General features: G+C 39.1%; 1 protein-coding gene across 1 annotated transcript; it reads right to left on the bottom strand.

Annotated features, from left to right (window-relative positions):
* Positions 1 to 14026: 14026 nt before the first annotated feature.
* On the bottom strand, positions 14027 to 14542 carry LOC142441366 (keratin-associated protein 13-1-like). Its single transcript, XM_075543391.1, has one exon. The coding sequence runs from the start codon at positions 14540 to 14542 to the stop codon at positions 14027 to 14029; it is 516 nt and encodes a 171-aa protein (XP_075399506.1).
* Positions 14543 to 18474: the final 3932 nt, after the last annotated feature.

Here is an 18474-nt window from a genome sequence, read left to right as displayed (position 1 = left end):
GCCTTTTTTGTTGCACACTGTTATGCAGTCAATCTTTTCAGCACTTGTAAATAGAAAGCTTGATTCACAGTCTGATCTGGTGGCACAAATTCCACATGCTATACCTTCACATCAATAAACAAAAAAAATGAGCATCGTCTTGATCTTTGATTTCACTTGATGAGCTTTTTTTGGGTGAGGTGACATGGCAACATCCACAGACTTGATTGATGTTTGCTTTCGGGGTCATAAGAATAGCACCACGTCTCATCATTAGTACTTTAGAGAAATAAGTCTACAGAAACTCATGTATAAGAGAGAGTTTTATATGAAGGTTAGGTGCACCTGCAGAAAAGATCCCAACCCAGTGTTGCCCAAGCCCACAAGTCCAACATTAACCCATTAACCATATGTCCAACACCAATCCAGAAAATCCTCCTCCATCTCACAAAGCAGACACAATGTCGCCGACTGCAGGAGGAAAGCTGAGTCAGTGAATGTGTAAGCATCTCGGCACTGGCAGGCATCTCCACATGGCTGCTGCAGCACCCAGGGCTGCATTGGGGTAGGTCCATATGACCTCTCCATGGGGATGGCTTGCAGGAAGTCAGCCTTGCAAGCTGAAGCAGGGAACTGCTAAGGCAGCTGTACCCTGGTCCGACCATCACAAAGCAAGAGACCCGAGAACTAGATAGGTGGGGCTCACTGAGCCATTTATCCCACCTCCCTTCAATTAATCCCACATGTGTTTATCAGCCAGGTTGGCACAATAAATTCACTAACTCAATGAGTAATGTCCTTGGTCGCTTCAGGGCTGTTATTTCAAAGTACAGCTTGTTTCCACTACATGCTCGTTTTGCTGGTCATTTAGGACCCAGGGCACAAACTTCACAGCGACCCTTCTCATTCACAAATCTTCCATTAAAATTCACTGAACTGAGCTCCCAGGTAGTGCAGATAACTTCCCCTTCTCTTTAATGGTTGGCATCAGTCTTTGAGTACAAATGAAGTTTGTCGACATTTTTATCCGTTCGGTAAGTTGATGGACGTCCCGAATGAGGCTTGTCATCAATCAACTTTTCAACATTTTGAAATGGGAAAACCACTCATACACGAGTTTGTCCCATAGTGCTGGCCTTGCAAGCTGTTTTCAACATGACATCAGTTTCTGTGGCGTTTTTTCCAGAGCAGGAACTTAAATTACACAGAGGCATGCTGTTCTCTTAAATCAGCCATCACAAAAATGAGGTTAGAGCAAAACTGCTTTTACGGAAAAATTCACGGTGAGCAGAGAGAACCTGCCCGGGCCCCTGAATGCACTCATTTGGAATGAGTTACAGGATGCTCACCTAACAGGGAAAATGCAGATTTTGAAAGCTCTGCCCAGCAGAGATCTTTTCCATTTGTTTGTTTGTTTGAGGGGGTTGCTCCTCATATGTTTCAAAAGGGAACAAGGACTGTTGTATTGAGGACTGTGGTGCACCTGACTCAAGCTGTGGAATTTCAGCCCCCTCAAGTGAAAGCTGGACAAGAACAAGGGAGATGGAAGAACTCATGTCTTTGAATATGGCGTTAACCAAGAATATTGAATACACCATGGATTTCAAGAAGAAGGAACAAGTCTGTCTTGGAAGAGAAAAAAAGAAAAAGAAAACCACAACCAGAATGCTCCGGCCAAGGCAGAGTCTCCCATCCTGTGGACAATGTGATCAGGAGGGACCAGGCACTGGATAAGGCAGGTAAAGCAGAAAGTCACCAAAAAAGATTGTGTTCCTCCGGGTACATGAGAGAAACAAATGCATTGACACTCATGTGTGTATAAGAAAGAGCTATAAATCTGATGTTCTAGGATGCTAATTCAGCATGCCAGCATGGAGCGGGGTGCCAGTGGAGGAGTCTGAACACTCAGCCCCCATACCAGCTACATGGACAACTGCCCCTCCCCCCAGAGGGATTTACTTGAGAGGACATCACTGAAGCTGCAGCTAGGGGAGAGGGGCATGTCTGGTCAGAGCACATGGGAGCAAATGAAGGCTGAGGGAGAGAGAATGGAGCACATCCTGGCTCACCAGGCCGGGTGGACAATAACCGCAGTCGGAACAGACAATACACAGAGTGGATCATATGGCTGATCGCACTCTGAGACACAACGTCCCTCTCTGACCAATAGCCCTATGGAGGACAGCACTGGAGACTCAGTGTCCAGATTGCCCAGACTGACCCCGCAACACCTAGGCAAAACACTAAAGGCTTGCAGCAGAGCAATGTGGGGTCACAGGGGGAGTTCCCAAGGGAGTGCAAAGGACAGACTCTGGGGCCAGAGCCTAGTACCTCATCGGACTTGATGGGAGGACACACCTAAGGGTCAAAAATCAGATCTTGATCTATTTACAGGTTGTGCTTTCTTTTTTTAATTAAAAATAGTTTCTTTTTCTTTTTGATTAATTTGTTCTTTTCTGGGTCATTGGTTTCTTTTTTGTTGTGATCGTTGTGTTCTCTTTTGTCGCTTTGTCTTGCTGTGCTTTGTTTTATGGTGCATATTATTATCTCTGCAGATTTATCTAGATAAAATAGGCTGGATGAACATTCTGGAGGAGAAAACAATGGGACTGATGGTTCTGGGGGGACATGGGAGAGGGGGAGGCAGAAGAAAGGAGGTGGTGATGACCAACTTAGGGACAAGGGAGCAACAAGTGATCCAAAATTAGTGGCAAGGAGGCTGTGAGAGTCCTGGTAGTGATTCAACAAGGGCAATGTAACCAAGATAAATTACTGAAACCCAAATGAAGGCTGAGCATGATAGTGGGACAAGAGGGAAGTAAAAGGAAATAGAGGAAAGAACTAGGAGGCAAAGCATATTTATAGAGGTATAAATATACACATGTACATATGTAAATAGATCTATATGGGGTTGTGGGGAAATAGATCTATGTGCGTATATTTATAGATTTAGCATTAAGTCAGCAGATGGACATTGGACCTCCACTCAAATACTTACTGAATGCAAGAACACTTTGTTCTATTAAATTGACATTCTATGATGCATACCTTCCTGACATGATCACTGAAAACAAATGTGTGCATAAGCAAATGTGGTGAAGAAAGCTGATGATGCCAGGCTATCAAAATATATAGTGTCTGGGGTCCTAAAGGCTTGAAGGTAAACAAGCGGCCATCTAGCTCAGAAGCAACAAAGCCCACATGCAAGAAGCACACCCGGCTGTGTGAGCACAAGGTGTCTAAGGGACCAGGTATCAGGCATCAAAGAACAAAAACTCATATCATTTTAAATGAGGGTGAGTGAAGAGTTGAGACCCAAAGCCCATCTGTAGGCAACTGGACATCCCCTTACAGAAGGGTTGCAGGGAGGAGATGCCAGTCAGAGTTCAGGGTAGCAACGATGAAACATACAGCGTTCCTCTAGTTCTTAAATGCTTCCTTCCCCCACTATCATGATCCCGATTCTACCTTACAAATCTGGCTAGACCAGAGGATGTACATTGGTACAATAGGAACTGAAAGCACAGGAATCTAGGATGGATGATCCTTTCAGGACTAGTGGAGAGAGTGATGAAACTGGAGGGTGGGGGAACATGGGATAGAAAGGGGGAACCGATTAGAAGGATCTACATATAACCTCCTCCCTGGGGGATTGACAACAGAAAGTGGGTGAAGGGAGATGTTGGACAGTGTAAGAAATGGCAAAATAATAATAATTTATAAATTATCAAGGGTTCATGAGGGAGCGGGGAGTGGGGTGGGAAGGGGAAAATGAGGAGCTGATATCAAGGGCTCAAGTAGAAAGCAAATATTTTGAGAATGATGATGGCAACAAAGCTACAAATATGCTTGACACAATTGATATATGTATGGATTGTGATAAGAATTGTATGAGCCCCCAATAAAATGATTTTAAAAAGAAAAGAAAAAGAGCTTTATACACAAGAACAATTGAATATTGAGAAGACATCACAATCCAGTCCAGATCAAGTCCATAGTCCGATATTAGCCCTTATGTCTGATACCAATCTATAAAGTCCTCTTCAGACTGAGGAAACGCATGCAATGACACCTAATGCAGGAAGCCAGAGGACATTGGGTGGGAAGTCTTGTGGATCCAGTGGTGTAAGCATCTCAGATCTTGCAGGGATCTCCACGTGGCTCCTCCAGCCCAGGACATTAGCCTAGCTCCATTTGTCTTGTCAGCTGCAATGTCTCCCAGGGAGTGGGTCTGTGTCCCACCTCCAGAGAGCTATTTATCTCCTTAGCGCCTCCAAATGAAATCATCAATCTGTGACCTGATTGACAGGCTAAACACCCCTCCACTCTTAAGCCTCAAACTGCAACAGATTATGTAACTAACACAAAGATCCTTTAGGGGATGGATTGATACAATGACTGCAACAAGGAGTTAAGTCTACAGCAATTATGAGGAAGGTGAAGAGCCAGGCAGTGTTTCTTCTGTTGTGCATAGGATCTCTATGATTTGGAATTAACTGCAAAGCACCTAACAACAATAACAGGGCTCAGTAAACAATAAGTTGGCAAAAATTGCGGCTTAAAAAAAGCATTATATTTGTGTAGTTCCAAGCAATTTTAACAAATAATATTTTATGCAGTATTTTATGAGACCTTTAGGAAATCCTGTTAGAAATTATTTCATTGTGTGATATGAACATTTTACATATGATAAAACAGAATCTCAAAGAGAAATGTGGGTTGCTAAAGGTACCATATTTTTAAGAAAATGTATTCACTACTCTCTTCCTAATCCAAAAATATGAGAGAAATAAGTCACTATATAGATCCACAAGTTGAATTCACTTAACGTATAGATAGGAACTTGCAATCCAGAAAAGCTAGTGTTTAGGTCATGTATTAAATTAATGGCAAGACCAAGATGATAACCTGTAATTCCCTATATTCGCTTTAACGCAATTTTAGTGTCATGGGATTTCATATTTTTTCATAATTTTGTCCTTTCTTCTTCTCTTTCTCCCCATTAACACCACAAGTATTATGAATTGGTTGCTTGGGAAGTAATTATAGTTCCTGCACTGCTATCATGAAATTTAAAGTAAAGGTGTTTTTTAATAGGAAACGTAATGTCTGCATCAATGTCATGTACGTCCCTGTAAATACAAACCTATTTTACAACTTTCAGTATAAAAATATGACAATCCCAGTTATTGCCATATGAAAAACAATCCTCACTTATAGCCTACAAGCAAGTTATACATCTAGAACACAAACAAAATAAGGGGATATCTATTGTTTCATATTCTTTGGTTGCCCATCTCATTAAAATTTTTCTGTATAGTTTATATTTTATTTTCACGGTTGCCTAGACCTTGATAATTCTTTTGTCAACAAGCATTGTCCTTTAAATAAATTCGATAGTAACTACAAACCAAGATTAAGTGAGTACACATTAGTAATTTCAGTATTGAAGATGGTACCTTTGTAATACTATACCTAATGTTAATATTATATACAACAATATCACATTTTAGGATGAAAATTAATGACTAGAAATGTTATATCTCAAGAAGTAATTCCAAATAATATTCTAGAAACATCTAGCTTTTAAAAGAAAACCATTGCAGTAAAATCATTTTTGACTCATGACAAGTCCAGGTGTCTTGAGAACTGGTTTTCTCCATATTGCAACAACTGAATCGAACAGTCCTCGTGGGTTTCTGACTCCCTAGTGAGGCAGCTGCCCTTCCTCATCCTCTGAAAGGTTCTTACTAGCCCTCACCTAAGTCTTGCCTCTCCCAGACTTCCTTCTGCTGCATGCTGTATCAATATTGTTAAACTTTTTGGGTCTGTGATATTTAAAACTTGGATTTCAGATCCCAAATTTATGCTGCCCAAGCATTGGGAGCCCCAATTATCTTGTGATTTGCAAACATGCAATTCTCAATTTTAGTAATTAATAATATTGCTTTCCAGGATACTCACCATGAGTAATTTCTTTGCAATTAATTTTACCAATTTGTATTTTATTTATTCTTGTTCCATTACTGCTCACAGATTATTGCTTTATTGCCTCTGCCTAACCTTCAGATTTATTAATCATGCTTCAGCAGGACCTTGTCAAACATCTTGTTAGTAACAGTCCTTTTTCAAAATAATTTTCATTTCACTCTCCCCATCCACCAGACTCTAAGGGAATTCATTTGCGCACCAGTGGTTTATTTTATCTTACTTTGCGCTCCTTATATTGTCAGAGTTAGCAAGGCTCAAAAAGAATTAAAGAGCACGGAATCTATTCGAAGACTGATCCAAATCAAACTCATTACCACCGAGCAAATTCTGACTGCTGGCAACCCGGTGGGGCAGGGTAGAACTGGTCCTGTCGGTTTTCGAGACTGTAACTAGGAGAGTAGAAAGCCTCATCTTTTTCCTGAGGAGGCCCTGGTAAGTTTGAACAGCTGACCTTGCAGATCAAAGCCAATGCATAAGCACTATGCCATCAGGGTTCTTCAGCGCAACACACACAGGCTTTAATCTTTATCCATCTATTTTAACTCAACCTCAAGTGGGAAAGAGACTTTCTATACATTAAAGCCCAGAGATGGAGAACCTGGGAGGAAAATAAATTAAACGGCATCATTTTACTTACATTTGGGGGGCTTTTATACGAGATACCGTGTCTAGCAGCAACTGGGTGAACAGGAAAGTTTCCACTGAATGGGGAGGGGGTCGTGGTGGAGGAATTTTAAACAGTCTGAATGAGGTGGGCTATTGCTAGCATACACCTGATAACACTAACCTATCAGCCCCACTGCCTCTCCATCCTTAAACTACACTAACCATACAAATAAACCACGTTTTTGTTTGTTTTGTTTCTCCAATGGATTCTCAGACAGTAAGTTTTTCAGGCGCTCCCCTTCTTAGGGTTGTGTCCAAAGAGAGCGGGGAATCTATTTGACATTATGGTCGGTATGTTTCCTTGATATTATTTGGTAATCTGATTTTTGTATGTCCACTGTTGTCGATGACCTTTGTTAAATTTCCTATGCACTGAAAAGAGTCTGTCAATATTTCTCTTGTCCTTAATTTCCCCATGAGAAAATTAACACCTAAGAGAGGTCTTCAAAATTTCCTGGAGAATTTCTATCATCTTTTAATTCAAATTTTCCATGAATGTGTTTGAAGGCTTTGTATATTTTTAAAATGTGGTTTGTTTTTCCTCTTTCTGTCTTTCTAGCAATGTAAGCTGATGCTGACCAATTAACTACCGTATTTAATTACAAGAGTGATTAAAGCTGTGCGTGAGCAGTTCCTCAGTATATTTCGCTGCCGTCGAGTCTGCCGACGTCTAGTGTGACCTCAGAGGACGAATCTGCCCCTGTGAGTTTCTGAGGCTGCACCTGGTTACAGAAGCGGCAGGCACACTTTTTCTTTCCCAGAGTAGTGAGTGATTTCGAACTGCTAAACCTGCAGGTCAAAGTCCAATGTGTAACCACTGCGCAACCAAGCTCTTAGCCGGCGTATACCGAGATTTAATAAGGATGCTTTAGCTATCTTAGAAGACAAAAGTTCCCACAGAAACGTTTAGAGAAAGTATTCTTAGCTGACTTGGAAAGCTGAATGAAAATAGCTGACCTGTGTAGGAAGCATCCGGCTGATCAAGGTGTTTACTAATGGGTGACTATTTAGTCCCCTGTGCCTCTGTGTCCCTGCAGACAAAAGCATTGCAAAAATGACTGTTATTTGTCACTTTACTGCTAAAAGCATTGAGGGATAACTCAGTTATTTATGATCTCTTTGAGGCTCTCTTGAATCTTGCATATCCGTGTGATTGTCTTTGAATGAACCTAGTGCTTTTATTGTTTTAAGGTTAAGAAACTGTGACTAGTTAAGTAACATTTGCATAGATAAGAGTTTAGGAATGTTGAAGTTCTTTGATGTTTGTCTTGTAACCAATTCCCTTGTGTAAGAAGAGTATATATACCAAGCTTCAAATATACTCCAGAGACTTCAATGCATCAGATTGGAGTCCTCCCGATCCCATATCCCATACTTTGTATATATCTCTTTCTTTTCCTTTCATCCGCACACCTCATTTCGGACCCAGCTTGATGCGGGATAGCTGGTCTAATCCCCGCAGACTTGGATGAGACACTTCAGCCGAGGTAGTGAGTAAAAAGGTCTTTTGAGTAATTATGAATAAATGATAAACCTTAGAGTGAGTTCAAACATTCAAAATATATGAAAGGACTGATGCATATTTCTACCTCTGCTTTTCTTTCAACTCAGCATAAACCTTCTTTTCCTGATAAATCAACTGACCGTCAATTCTCTCTTTGCTTGGGTGTCTTTATTTTTCAGATAGCCCTCAACTTTTAGGTTTACATTTTCTTTATAATGCCTCCACCATTAGATACAATTATTACTTTAGATTGTTGTTGTTGTTCATGTGTATTTTGATTGGACTTGAATTAGAGCTGAATTAATAGAGGTGGGATGTGTTGTGCAGAAAAATTCTCTCAGCCTGTACTAATTGAATTTCCAAATATTTTTCAGAAAAAGAAAAATATATATACAGATACATGGAGACACCAGTGTACATGCGTGAGGGCTGATGATTCCAACTGAAAATTTCTCAAAGAGACAGTACACTTCATGAAACAAAGAAATTATAATACAAGCACCCCTAGGCTGGCAGAGAGAAAAGCTGGGCTGGGGACTGAAGTCTGTTTCAGCAACTAAAACCCTACAGAGCAGGTCTTCTCTGTCATACATAGATTGCCTTAAGTGGGGGTTTATTTGATGGTCTTGCATTATTTTTCAAGCATAATTTTTGAAAAAATATTAATTACTTTAGTATTAGAAAGATATTCTCTTATTCTGTTTCTGAGGACTTGATAATATCAGTGTTTATATGTATCATCTTTTGATATTTGTTTCTTTCCTTCCTTCCTTCCTTCCTTCTAGTGAATATAACAGTTTTTGTTGAAAAAAAAAAACCCTAAAAAACCAAACAAAAGCCTCTCCACCCCTTTCTTTTTATATAGGTTGACTTGAGATAGATAGATGATAAAGATAGATAGATAGATAGACAGATAGATAGATAGATAGATAGATAGATGATAGATAAATTATAGCACTTGAATGGGTTTATTCAAAACTCTGTTTTGTTACATTGATTTAATGTTTCTTTCCTGTGATGTTTTATTTTTTATAAGTCCTTGCATTTTATAACTTTTAGAATCAGTTTATCAGTTTAAACACAAATGTTGAGTGTGTGTTGAATTTATAGATCAATTTGGGTATATTGGGTATCTTTTAATTCATTCTACAGCTTTATATTTGGGAGTGTTATTTCATTACTTTATGCAATGTTTAAAGTATTATATTGGTGCTCTGAATTTTCAAAATAAAGTCTACAAGTTTAAATTATGCTATCAAAGATGTGCAGAGAATAGTCCCCAAATATGTTTTAGACTAAGCCAATGACCAGCCTAAATGTTTTAATTTTTTTATCTATCGTTCATATCTCAAAGACCCTTGATGGCATAGTCACTTAAATGTTGGGTTGCTAACTGCAAGACCATCAGTTCAAAGCCTCCACCTCCTCCATCCGAGAAAGATGAAGCTTTCTGCTCTCATAAACATTTACAGCCTCAGAAACCCACAGGGGCAGTTATGGTCTGTCCTTTAAGGTCACACAACAGGCACCACGTGATGGTGATGAGTTGAAATGTTGAGTGTTCATGCCCCCAAAAACTGGTCCTCAAATCACTTTTTCTCCAAGTTCCAGATATCTATCCTTATTTATTCTTAAGACCCATTCAAACATTATTTAACCAGAAAATTAATACTGATACCTTAGAATAATACAAAATCCCCTTGATAATATAGTTCAACATCAAGCATTTTTCATTTGCAGTTTATAATTATTGTAATTAAATGACAGTTTAATATTTTATTTCTCTATTACACTCTCAATCCACATAGACACCACATAATTTTCTGAATATATTGCTCATTACGGAGTAATAAAGAGTTCCTTGCTAACCAAGGAAGAAATATGAGACTTCCTACCCCGTGAACAGTCATGGTCTTACAAACCCACAAGGGAAAGTCTGCCCTCTGCTAAAGGGTCCCTCGGAGTCAAATCGTATCCATGGCAGTGAGCTTCGCTGAGCGGATTCAAATAGTAAAGTGCTCAGTCATTATCTGAAAGGTTGGTGGTTAAAACACATCCTGAGATTCCTAAGAGGACCTGCTCAGGGAGCTGCTTCTGAAAGTCTATGGCCATGGACACTCTATGGAGAATTCATAGAACACGAATTGGAAATGGGGGAAATTAGATAAACTACCAAATAATACAATCTCCTTTAAAAGTTACATTTAACAGGATAGTTCCATAGTACAGACTCCAGTTTATGCTAACCTTGGAAAACAATGGTATTGATACAATGGCCATGTGTTTTGAGTCATGACTAAAACAAAAGCAAACACAAGAACAAACTTAAAAAAATATGGGGAACTGGAGCTGTGGAGAGCAACACCATTAGCTCAATAATAGCTAATAATGCAGCCATTAAGGAAAGGACTGCTAAAATCTAATGCTTAGAAGTGATTCATGAGATCTCTTCTGGGAAAATAATTCCATCAATTCCTAGAAGTCATCATTGTAGACCAGGTGGGACACAAACAACTGGCAGTTTCTGGAGTCATAGCTGTGTGGGCAGCAGAAGCTCGGCACTCACTCCTTTGGCTCAGAATTCACAGTGTTTTATAGCTGTCAGAGAAAACAGCAGGAGGAAGCTGGAAAACTGGAAGCGACTTGATGTAAATCAGGTAAATGTCCAGACAGGGTAGGAACTGGAGGACCACAGCATTCAAACATGCAAAATTGTTGGAAATTGGAACGACTGAAATTTGTGTTTTGGGAAATTCAAAGTGTTTCTAGAGATGATATGGAAGAAAATGGTATTTTTCTGAGAGCTAGTAACAGGACATCAACTCTGAAGGTGTGAGTTTCTTAGTAAAAATAATAGCTTTTTCTTACATTGACTAAGGAACCCTGGTGGCTTAGTGGTTACACATTGGGCTGTCATCCAAAAGGTCAGTAGTTCAAAACCACCAGCAGCTTCAAGGGAGAAAGATGGACTTTTCTATTGCCCTAAAGAGTCACCATTTCTCGTGCTTCCAGGGGGCAGTTCTACCCCGTCCTATAGGGTCACTATGAGTCAATATTGACTTGATAGCAGTGATTTATCAAACTGACATGAGATAGGTTTTACAATGATCGGTCCAATTATGTGGTGAATAGTTTGTTGTTTTCAACCTTAAATTTTGCTAGTTATTTTATGCTATCATTAGTAATCCATTATATTTAATTCCAAGATCTTATCATAGGAAGACTATCTTGAAGGACTAAGCAGATCCAGTGTAATCACCTATAAATTTAAATCAAATCATATTAACCTCATGTGTCAGATTAGAACAAAGTCCTTCTACAGGATTTTCAATGGCTTTATAAAAAGGCTTCTAAGTCTTTCCTCAGAGACACTTCTGGTGTCCTCAAGCTTCGAATCTTTCAGTAAGCACCAATTGCATTAACCATCAGAACCACCAAAAGACTACATTGTGATTGTAAGCCCCCTTAGAAGAGTCTCAGAAAAGACATGCACTCATGCCAACGCCTTCGTTTTTGGACAATGAGGCTATGCCAGACTTCCAACCTACAATATTGTAAAATCTGTATTGTTTAGAACACTAAATTTGATTTACCAATGAAGTCAGTAGGACTTTATATCAGTGTATGAAAATCAGAAAAATATCCCTATACATGAAATATAAAGCAAATATATATTTTTTAGCCTGTTCAAGAAGCTACAGTTGTTGCCCACAACAACACAGCTTTGGCCAATTGTGGTAGTTACATAATCTGGTGTCAATTTGAGAATTCAGAGTGAAGGGGTGGAGTCTAGCCTGTCAATCCGGTAGTAGCTTGATAACTTCTTTTGGAGGCGCTAAGGAGATAAAAGAGCTCACTGGAGTTGGAACACATGCTCACTTCCTGGGAGACATCCCTGTGGAGAAGACACACGTGGAGAGAGACTGATGGAGCCAGACATCTGGAGCCGGAGAAGCCACGTGGAAAGCGTGGGAAGCGCCATGCTGAGGCGCTAGCAACGCCATTGGATCCACAAGACTCCCTACCTACTGGTCTGTGATCTTCCTGCATTTGGCGTCATTGCATGTGTTTCGTGAGTCTGAAGAAGGCTCGATAGATTGGTATCAGACATATGGGCTAAGATCAGACTTTGGACTTGATCTGGACTAGGTTAGGAAGTTTTCTCAATATTCAGTTGCTCTTGTATATAAAGCTCTTTCCTACACACATCTGAGTATCTCTGGATTTGTTTCTCTAGTCCACCTGGACTGCCACACCAATGTTGTATAATTTCTCTTGAGTGGATATTATGAAATTGGTAAAACTGGGATAACTAAAATTCCAAACTTTTAAAATGAAGACTGAATTTATAGAAGATTACATATTCTAATATGTTTAAGCTTTATGATGCAATGATATATTTCCCCCAAATTTTTATTTTTCTTTCATTATTCATTCATCTTTTTAAAATCATAGAAAAACTGCAACTGTGCTAGAGGAAGAAGAAGAAGAAGGAGCGGCAACGGGAGAGAGAGAGAGAGAGAGAGAAAGAGAGAGAGAGAGAATGTGGCAGCTTAGTGAAATGAACCAGTTCTGCTCATACTCTAATTAGTTCCGGGGGCATTTTTGGAAGGTTTCTAGCTAACTCTTTTACATGCCAATTTCCACCTCTCTAGAATAAGTAGGTTGAATTCTATGATTTCTGAAGTTCTATTTATATTTTATAATGTATTACTTTGGAAATCAAGGGGAAGTAAACACAACATGATTTATATGCTGGAGACTGAATCTTCTGCCAGCTACGTAATACTCTCTGTCCCATTTCCTATTTTCTATTGTGTTTGAAGATGTTGCAAAAGAGAGAATAGAAAAACGTTTCAACATTGCTTGTTCCATGTAAGTACGATGCCTCTGGTTATTAGAATGCACTCTAGTTTAGTACTGAGCCTTTTCTGCACTGGGACGGCAACATTCAAATGGTGTAAACAAAGGATGCACATTTTCATTTCAAGACACAAGGAAACAATTGCATTTGATGATTTTCAAGATTTGCTATTTTCAGTCAGATTCAGTTCACTTGCTGGAAAAGCTCTCAGATGCAACTCTATACCTGCTGAACCTGGATCCGTCCTATCTAAGTGTGTTGTCTTTCTTTTCATGAAAATGGGGATAATTTGAGCAATTTGAAAACAAAATTGAAGCACATGGATTTAGTAAATTAAAATGAGACGCAACACTCTTGATATCTCAAAGACCCAAAGCACCTATGGGTGCTTTTTGAAAATATGCAACCACACACTGATCTTTCTTTTCATATAGTGCTTCATAATTTAAATCTACATTTTACTCCTGTACTCTTCAAACTTCCTTGCTATATTCCATCTTTTAAAATGGTTGGCCTATAGTTATTGCAAGCTATTACGTTTTTTGAAATGTTGATTAACAAGAAAAGATTACTCTGGAAACTATGAGCATGTAGAAATCCTGGGCTTATAGAAATGAGAATATGTAAACTCTACCTAAATTAGTGCATATCCTGCAAAATCAGAGCATTCGATCTAAATACTAGAAGTAATGGAAAACACACCCAGTGAACACAAACAAATAAATAACAGCGTTAACAGCATATTGGTGGAGTCAAATGAAGAATTTATTAGAATAACATTATTTGATTTCTGACCTCTTTTGAGGAAGAGTGCAAATACATAATTTTATCAGTCATACAATTTGGGTTGCTCATTCGTTTTACAGAATCTGTCAGCCAATGTTTGTGAGGTGGGGAGGAAAAACAAAGCTGGTAACCAAGGAACACAGCCTAACTTTCAATGGAGAAAACCAAAACAGTATCCGATCTATCATGGATTCTTCATGCATTGTTGAAATGGAGTTAACAACTCAACAGATTAATCAATAAAAGCCAGATTTACAGATTGGTTGGTAACAAGATGACTGGAAACCCCTGAAAGGAAAATAGGTTGGGTGGCATGATCTAAATCCATAGCCAATAGAAGGGAAGCTACAAGCTCCATAGCCCAAGGATCGGAAGCCATTGAATCCACAGCCCAGTGAATCACAGCTTCTGAGTCCATAGCCCAGCGAGTAGCAGCTTCTGGATCCAAAGCCTAGAGACCTATTGCAGGTGGTCCCAGAGGGACTGCAGAGCACGGAGGTCTGAGGGCGATAGCAGGAAGTCTCCCAGGGACTGGCTACTACACAAGACTTCTGGCAGCTCTTGGGCTCACAGCAGGTTTCTTGACAGCCTCTGTAGCGAGAAGAGCTCAGCTGGTAGGTGCTGGGAGAGCAGAAATCAGTGCTGCATACCAAATTGCTGGGGGTAGAAGTGCGGCAGGCGAGGGCAGAGTAGTTTCTGTAACCGTCCAGGGAGCAGGATGAGAAGTTTCCAAGGCAGCTGTGGTAGGACATGCTGATAGGAGATGTGAGTTCAACACTGTTACAGTGAGAAGACTCTGAGTTTGAATGCCACCTTCTAGACTAGGGCACTTTTATACTCTCAGCAACAGGTGTGGTACCCTACTGAATAATTTTTTTCATATGGGTGCTTCCTTATTTACATATGTGTAATCCCATAACCTTTGTAATTGTTTGTGAATTGTTGCCCACCTATTATATTCATGGATGCTTTAATTTTATTGCTATAGCACAAAGCCAATGAATTGAGTTTATGTCACAAATGCTTTGCCTGTTTCACATTAATGCTCATCCCATCATGACCAGGAAGAAACTTCCTTTTCCTCCGCTTATACTTCATGGGTTTGTTTCTGGCTCTATTGAGTGAATACTTTTATTTGAAAAGTGGGGAATAAGACTGTTACTCGTGTGTTAATGAATTAGATACATAGCCTAAGCAGAAACCTACTAAAGATGAGCCATAATGGTATTAATTATTTCTCTTTCTTCAACTTAACATCCATCTATCATATTTTATTCCCCAGTGGGTTTCATGATAAATAGTAGTCAAGACAAACTAAATGTCAGTGAAGGCTAAAACCGGAGTCTTGGACAATATTTCAATGCACAGTGACAGAAAGGGACGAAGTTGAGACAGTGAGAAGTGGAAACCAGTTTGGGCCCTTGTAACAAGAATCAGAGCTCTGACAGTGTCGAGGGGAGAGAAAGAACAAATAGGTCCTAGATTTAATGGATCGGTTCTGACTGCTGTGGCCTTGTCAGGTTCTCATTTACATATGTGGCAACCTTGAAAACATAACTCCCAGATCTTCGACTGTTGTTTTTGTCAACTGCTGGCAAGTCAGTTCCTGATCCAAGACAGCCACACACTCAACAGGAGAAAACACTGCTTGGTTCTGTGCAGTCCAGTGATGGCTTGCAGATAGGAGTGTGAAGACCCCGATAGGTTGACTGACAATAAGACCCCTTTCCTCACTGATTTTGAGAAGTAAATGGCCAGAATTTTCTTTGCAATCTTCGTCTGGGCCACACAGGTGGTATCCCCATTTGGGGTGCATGTGTCAGTAAGATTGCATAAAAGACATCCCCCCGCAGAAGGGCTGTGGGAAGGAGAAGAGCCAGTCAGGGTGCAGTGTAGCAATGATGAAATATACAATTTCCCTCTAGTTCTTGAATGCTTCCTCCCCCAACTATCATGATTCCAATTCTACCTTACTTATCTGGCTGGATCAGAGGATGTACACTGGCACAGATGGGAAATGGAAACCCAGGGAATCCAGGACAGACGAACCCCTCAGGACCAGTGGAGAGTGGTGATATCAGGAGGGAGGAGGGAATGTAAGGGAGAAAGGGGGAACAGAATACAAAGTCTATATATAACCTCCTCCCCGTGGGATGGAGAGTGGAGAAGTGTGAGATATGACAAAATAATAATAATTTATAAATTATTAAGGTTTTAGGGAGGAGGGGGAAGGGATAGGGAGGGGGAAAAATGAGGAGCGGATGCCAAGGGCTCAAGTAGAAAGCAGTTGTTTTGAGAATGATGATGGCAACATATGTACCAATGTGCTGGACACAATTGATGTATGTGTGGATTGTGATAAGAGTTGTATGAGCCCCAAATAAAATTATTATTTAAAAAAGTATACATGGATTCTACCACTGAACCACCACGGGTATCTGATCTCCAATTACAGGAGGCTCCATTCCCCAAGGATTAGACATGATGTAGCTCAAGTTTTATAGTTGCTTTTGAGCTGAAGTCGTATACTCCCTGGGGTGTCCTGAGCAGTGGCTGAACACAGCAAAAAAAAAAAACAAAACCCAAAAAACTGGAGGAGCCTGTTCTTGGAAGCCATAAGATTTGTCTGTAACATTCCTCCTTGGCCTTGAGGAATTATTGGTAGTCTGCATGGCATTCTCAGACAACCCCTTCTCTGTTTCCTTACTCAAGTCAAGCTTAGATCTAAGTCTGACAATGCTAAAACCCTCTTCCTACTCGCTAACAATTTTCTCTCAAAGATATTCCCTTAATTGGGTCCTTGTATCTTCATTCAGTCATAGTATCTTCTTGATGAATCTCAACTAATATATTAAGTTATAGAACACAAATTTCACTCCATCAGTCTCCTCTAAATGTGTTATTAAGAACCTTGATTGTTGACTTTGTAGAACCTTTACATTCTTTTGCTTTTGTTTAAATAATCTCTGCTCTTGACTCTATTTATACATTTTCTTAATTGGGCTCAATGTAATTTCTTTTCTGGACTCATGGATATTATTAGTAAGACACTGATCTCTACACCCCCATTTTTCCCCTTTTAAACTGTATGTGTTTAGTCCTATACCCTTTTCACTATGTATGGCTTTATTTAGACATATTTTATATTTCCTTTGTCAGTGGAAACAAATTGCTTAATTTCCATGTATCAGAATTTATTAGTTAAAATTGTTGTTATTATTTCCAACTTAAACCATGAGCACAATCTTTTGGAAGTTGTCCCTGCTATGACCTGTTTTGGTAAATGTTCTGTAGACACTTGAAAATAATGGATATTCTGAAGCTGTTTAGAACAGAGCTCTATGCATTTCAATTAGGTCTGACTTGTTAATCATGTTCACATTTGCTGTGTCCTTTACTGTTTACTTGTCTTCGGTTCCTCTCAGTTATGCATGGTTTTATTTTGACAAAATGCCTGTTAAAATCTCTTATTTCCATTGTGGATTTATACATTTTTATTGAATTTTATTTTTCCATTATGTCTAATGGCCATGGTCACCTTTTTCCTGTATATCAAGTTTGGAATTTTATCACACTTCTTGGTTCTGTGTGTTGAACACTACCTTTTGTGTGCACAATACTCCCATGTGAAGGAAACAATTTCTACCCAACTTGCTCTTTAAGACACAAAAGCAAACTCATGTTTATGAGACAAAGTGAAGTATACAGAAGGGGACATGAAGACAAGTAGAACATGGAGTTTTGTTGACATTGTTTTGAGATTATACTAATTGACTACCAGATTAAAAAAAGTATTCACAATGAGAATTCTATACCTGAGGATTCTATTTAAGTTTAACAAATGTTATTTTGATTGTTTGTTGTTAATCCCAGATGAGTTTGTCTCTGACTCAAAACAAACTTATGGGTAACAAAATGCAATGTCTGAGCCGATACCATCCTCATGATTGATGGTATGTTGAGTCCGTTGTTGTAGCGCCTACATCAATCCATCTTGTTGATGGTTTCCTTCAGTTTTAGTTCTTGGGTGTTGCTTTTGTTTGCTTGTTTCCTGATGATGTGTCTAAAGTAAACAAGTCAAAATTTTAACATCCTCACTTCAAAGGAATATTCTGATTAAAAAAATTTTTTTAAAGAAACAAATTAAAAAACACTTTGGAGTTTAGCTTTGGAGTATATGTGACATACTTTAACTGATTAATGAATGTAAAAACAAATCCATCAATCACTTGTACCTTGGTTAAGTCCGACCTACATTATTTTTCTCATTAACATTTAATATCCGGGTTGATATATTTCACCTTTTATCAGTTTTGGTTAATTGTCTGCCATAGTCTCTTCAAATATTGTTCTTCACCTTCTCTTTCTTAGGTTCCAATTATAAATGAGCCTCTCCTTTTAAATATGTTAAATACACCTTTCTGTATTTTTTTATCACTTTGTTTCTTTTTGTTTAGTTGGGACACTTTTTTTCTTCCATCTTCTAACTCAGTCATTGTCTTGTCAGCTCTGACTAATCTACTGCTAAACCATCCTTTGAGAAAAAGATGCTATTAAGAATCATTTTTATGTTTAAAATTGTTTTTCTAATGAAATTTTGTTCTCAATCTTACCTTTAATTCTTTTAATATCCTTAGAAAACAGTTTTTTCTTCTATCTTGTTAACTTCTTTACTGGGCAGTTT

Source organism: Tenrec ecaudatus, chromosome 2 (genome assembly GCF_050624435.1).
Source record: "Tenrec ecaudatus isolate mTenEca1 chromosome 2, mTenEca1.hap1, whole genome shotgun sequence".
Taxonomy (NCBI): Eukaryota; Metazoa; Chordata; class Mammalia; order Afrosoricida; family Tenrecidae; genus Tenrec; species Tenrec ecaudatus.
The sequence above is the reverse complement of the archived record's forward strand: the minus strand, read 5'-3'. Positions and strand labels throughout refer to the sequence as shown.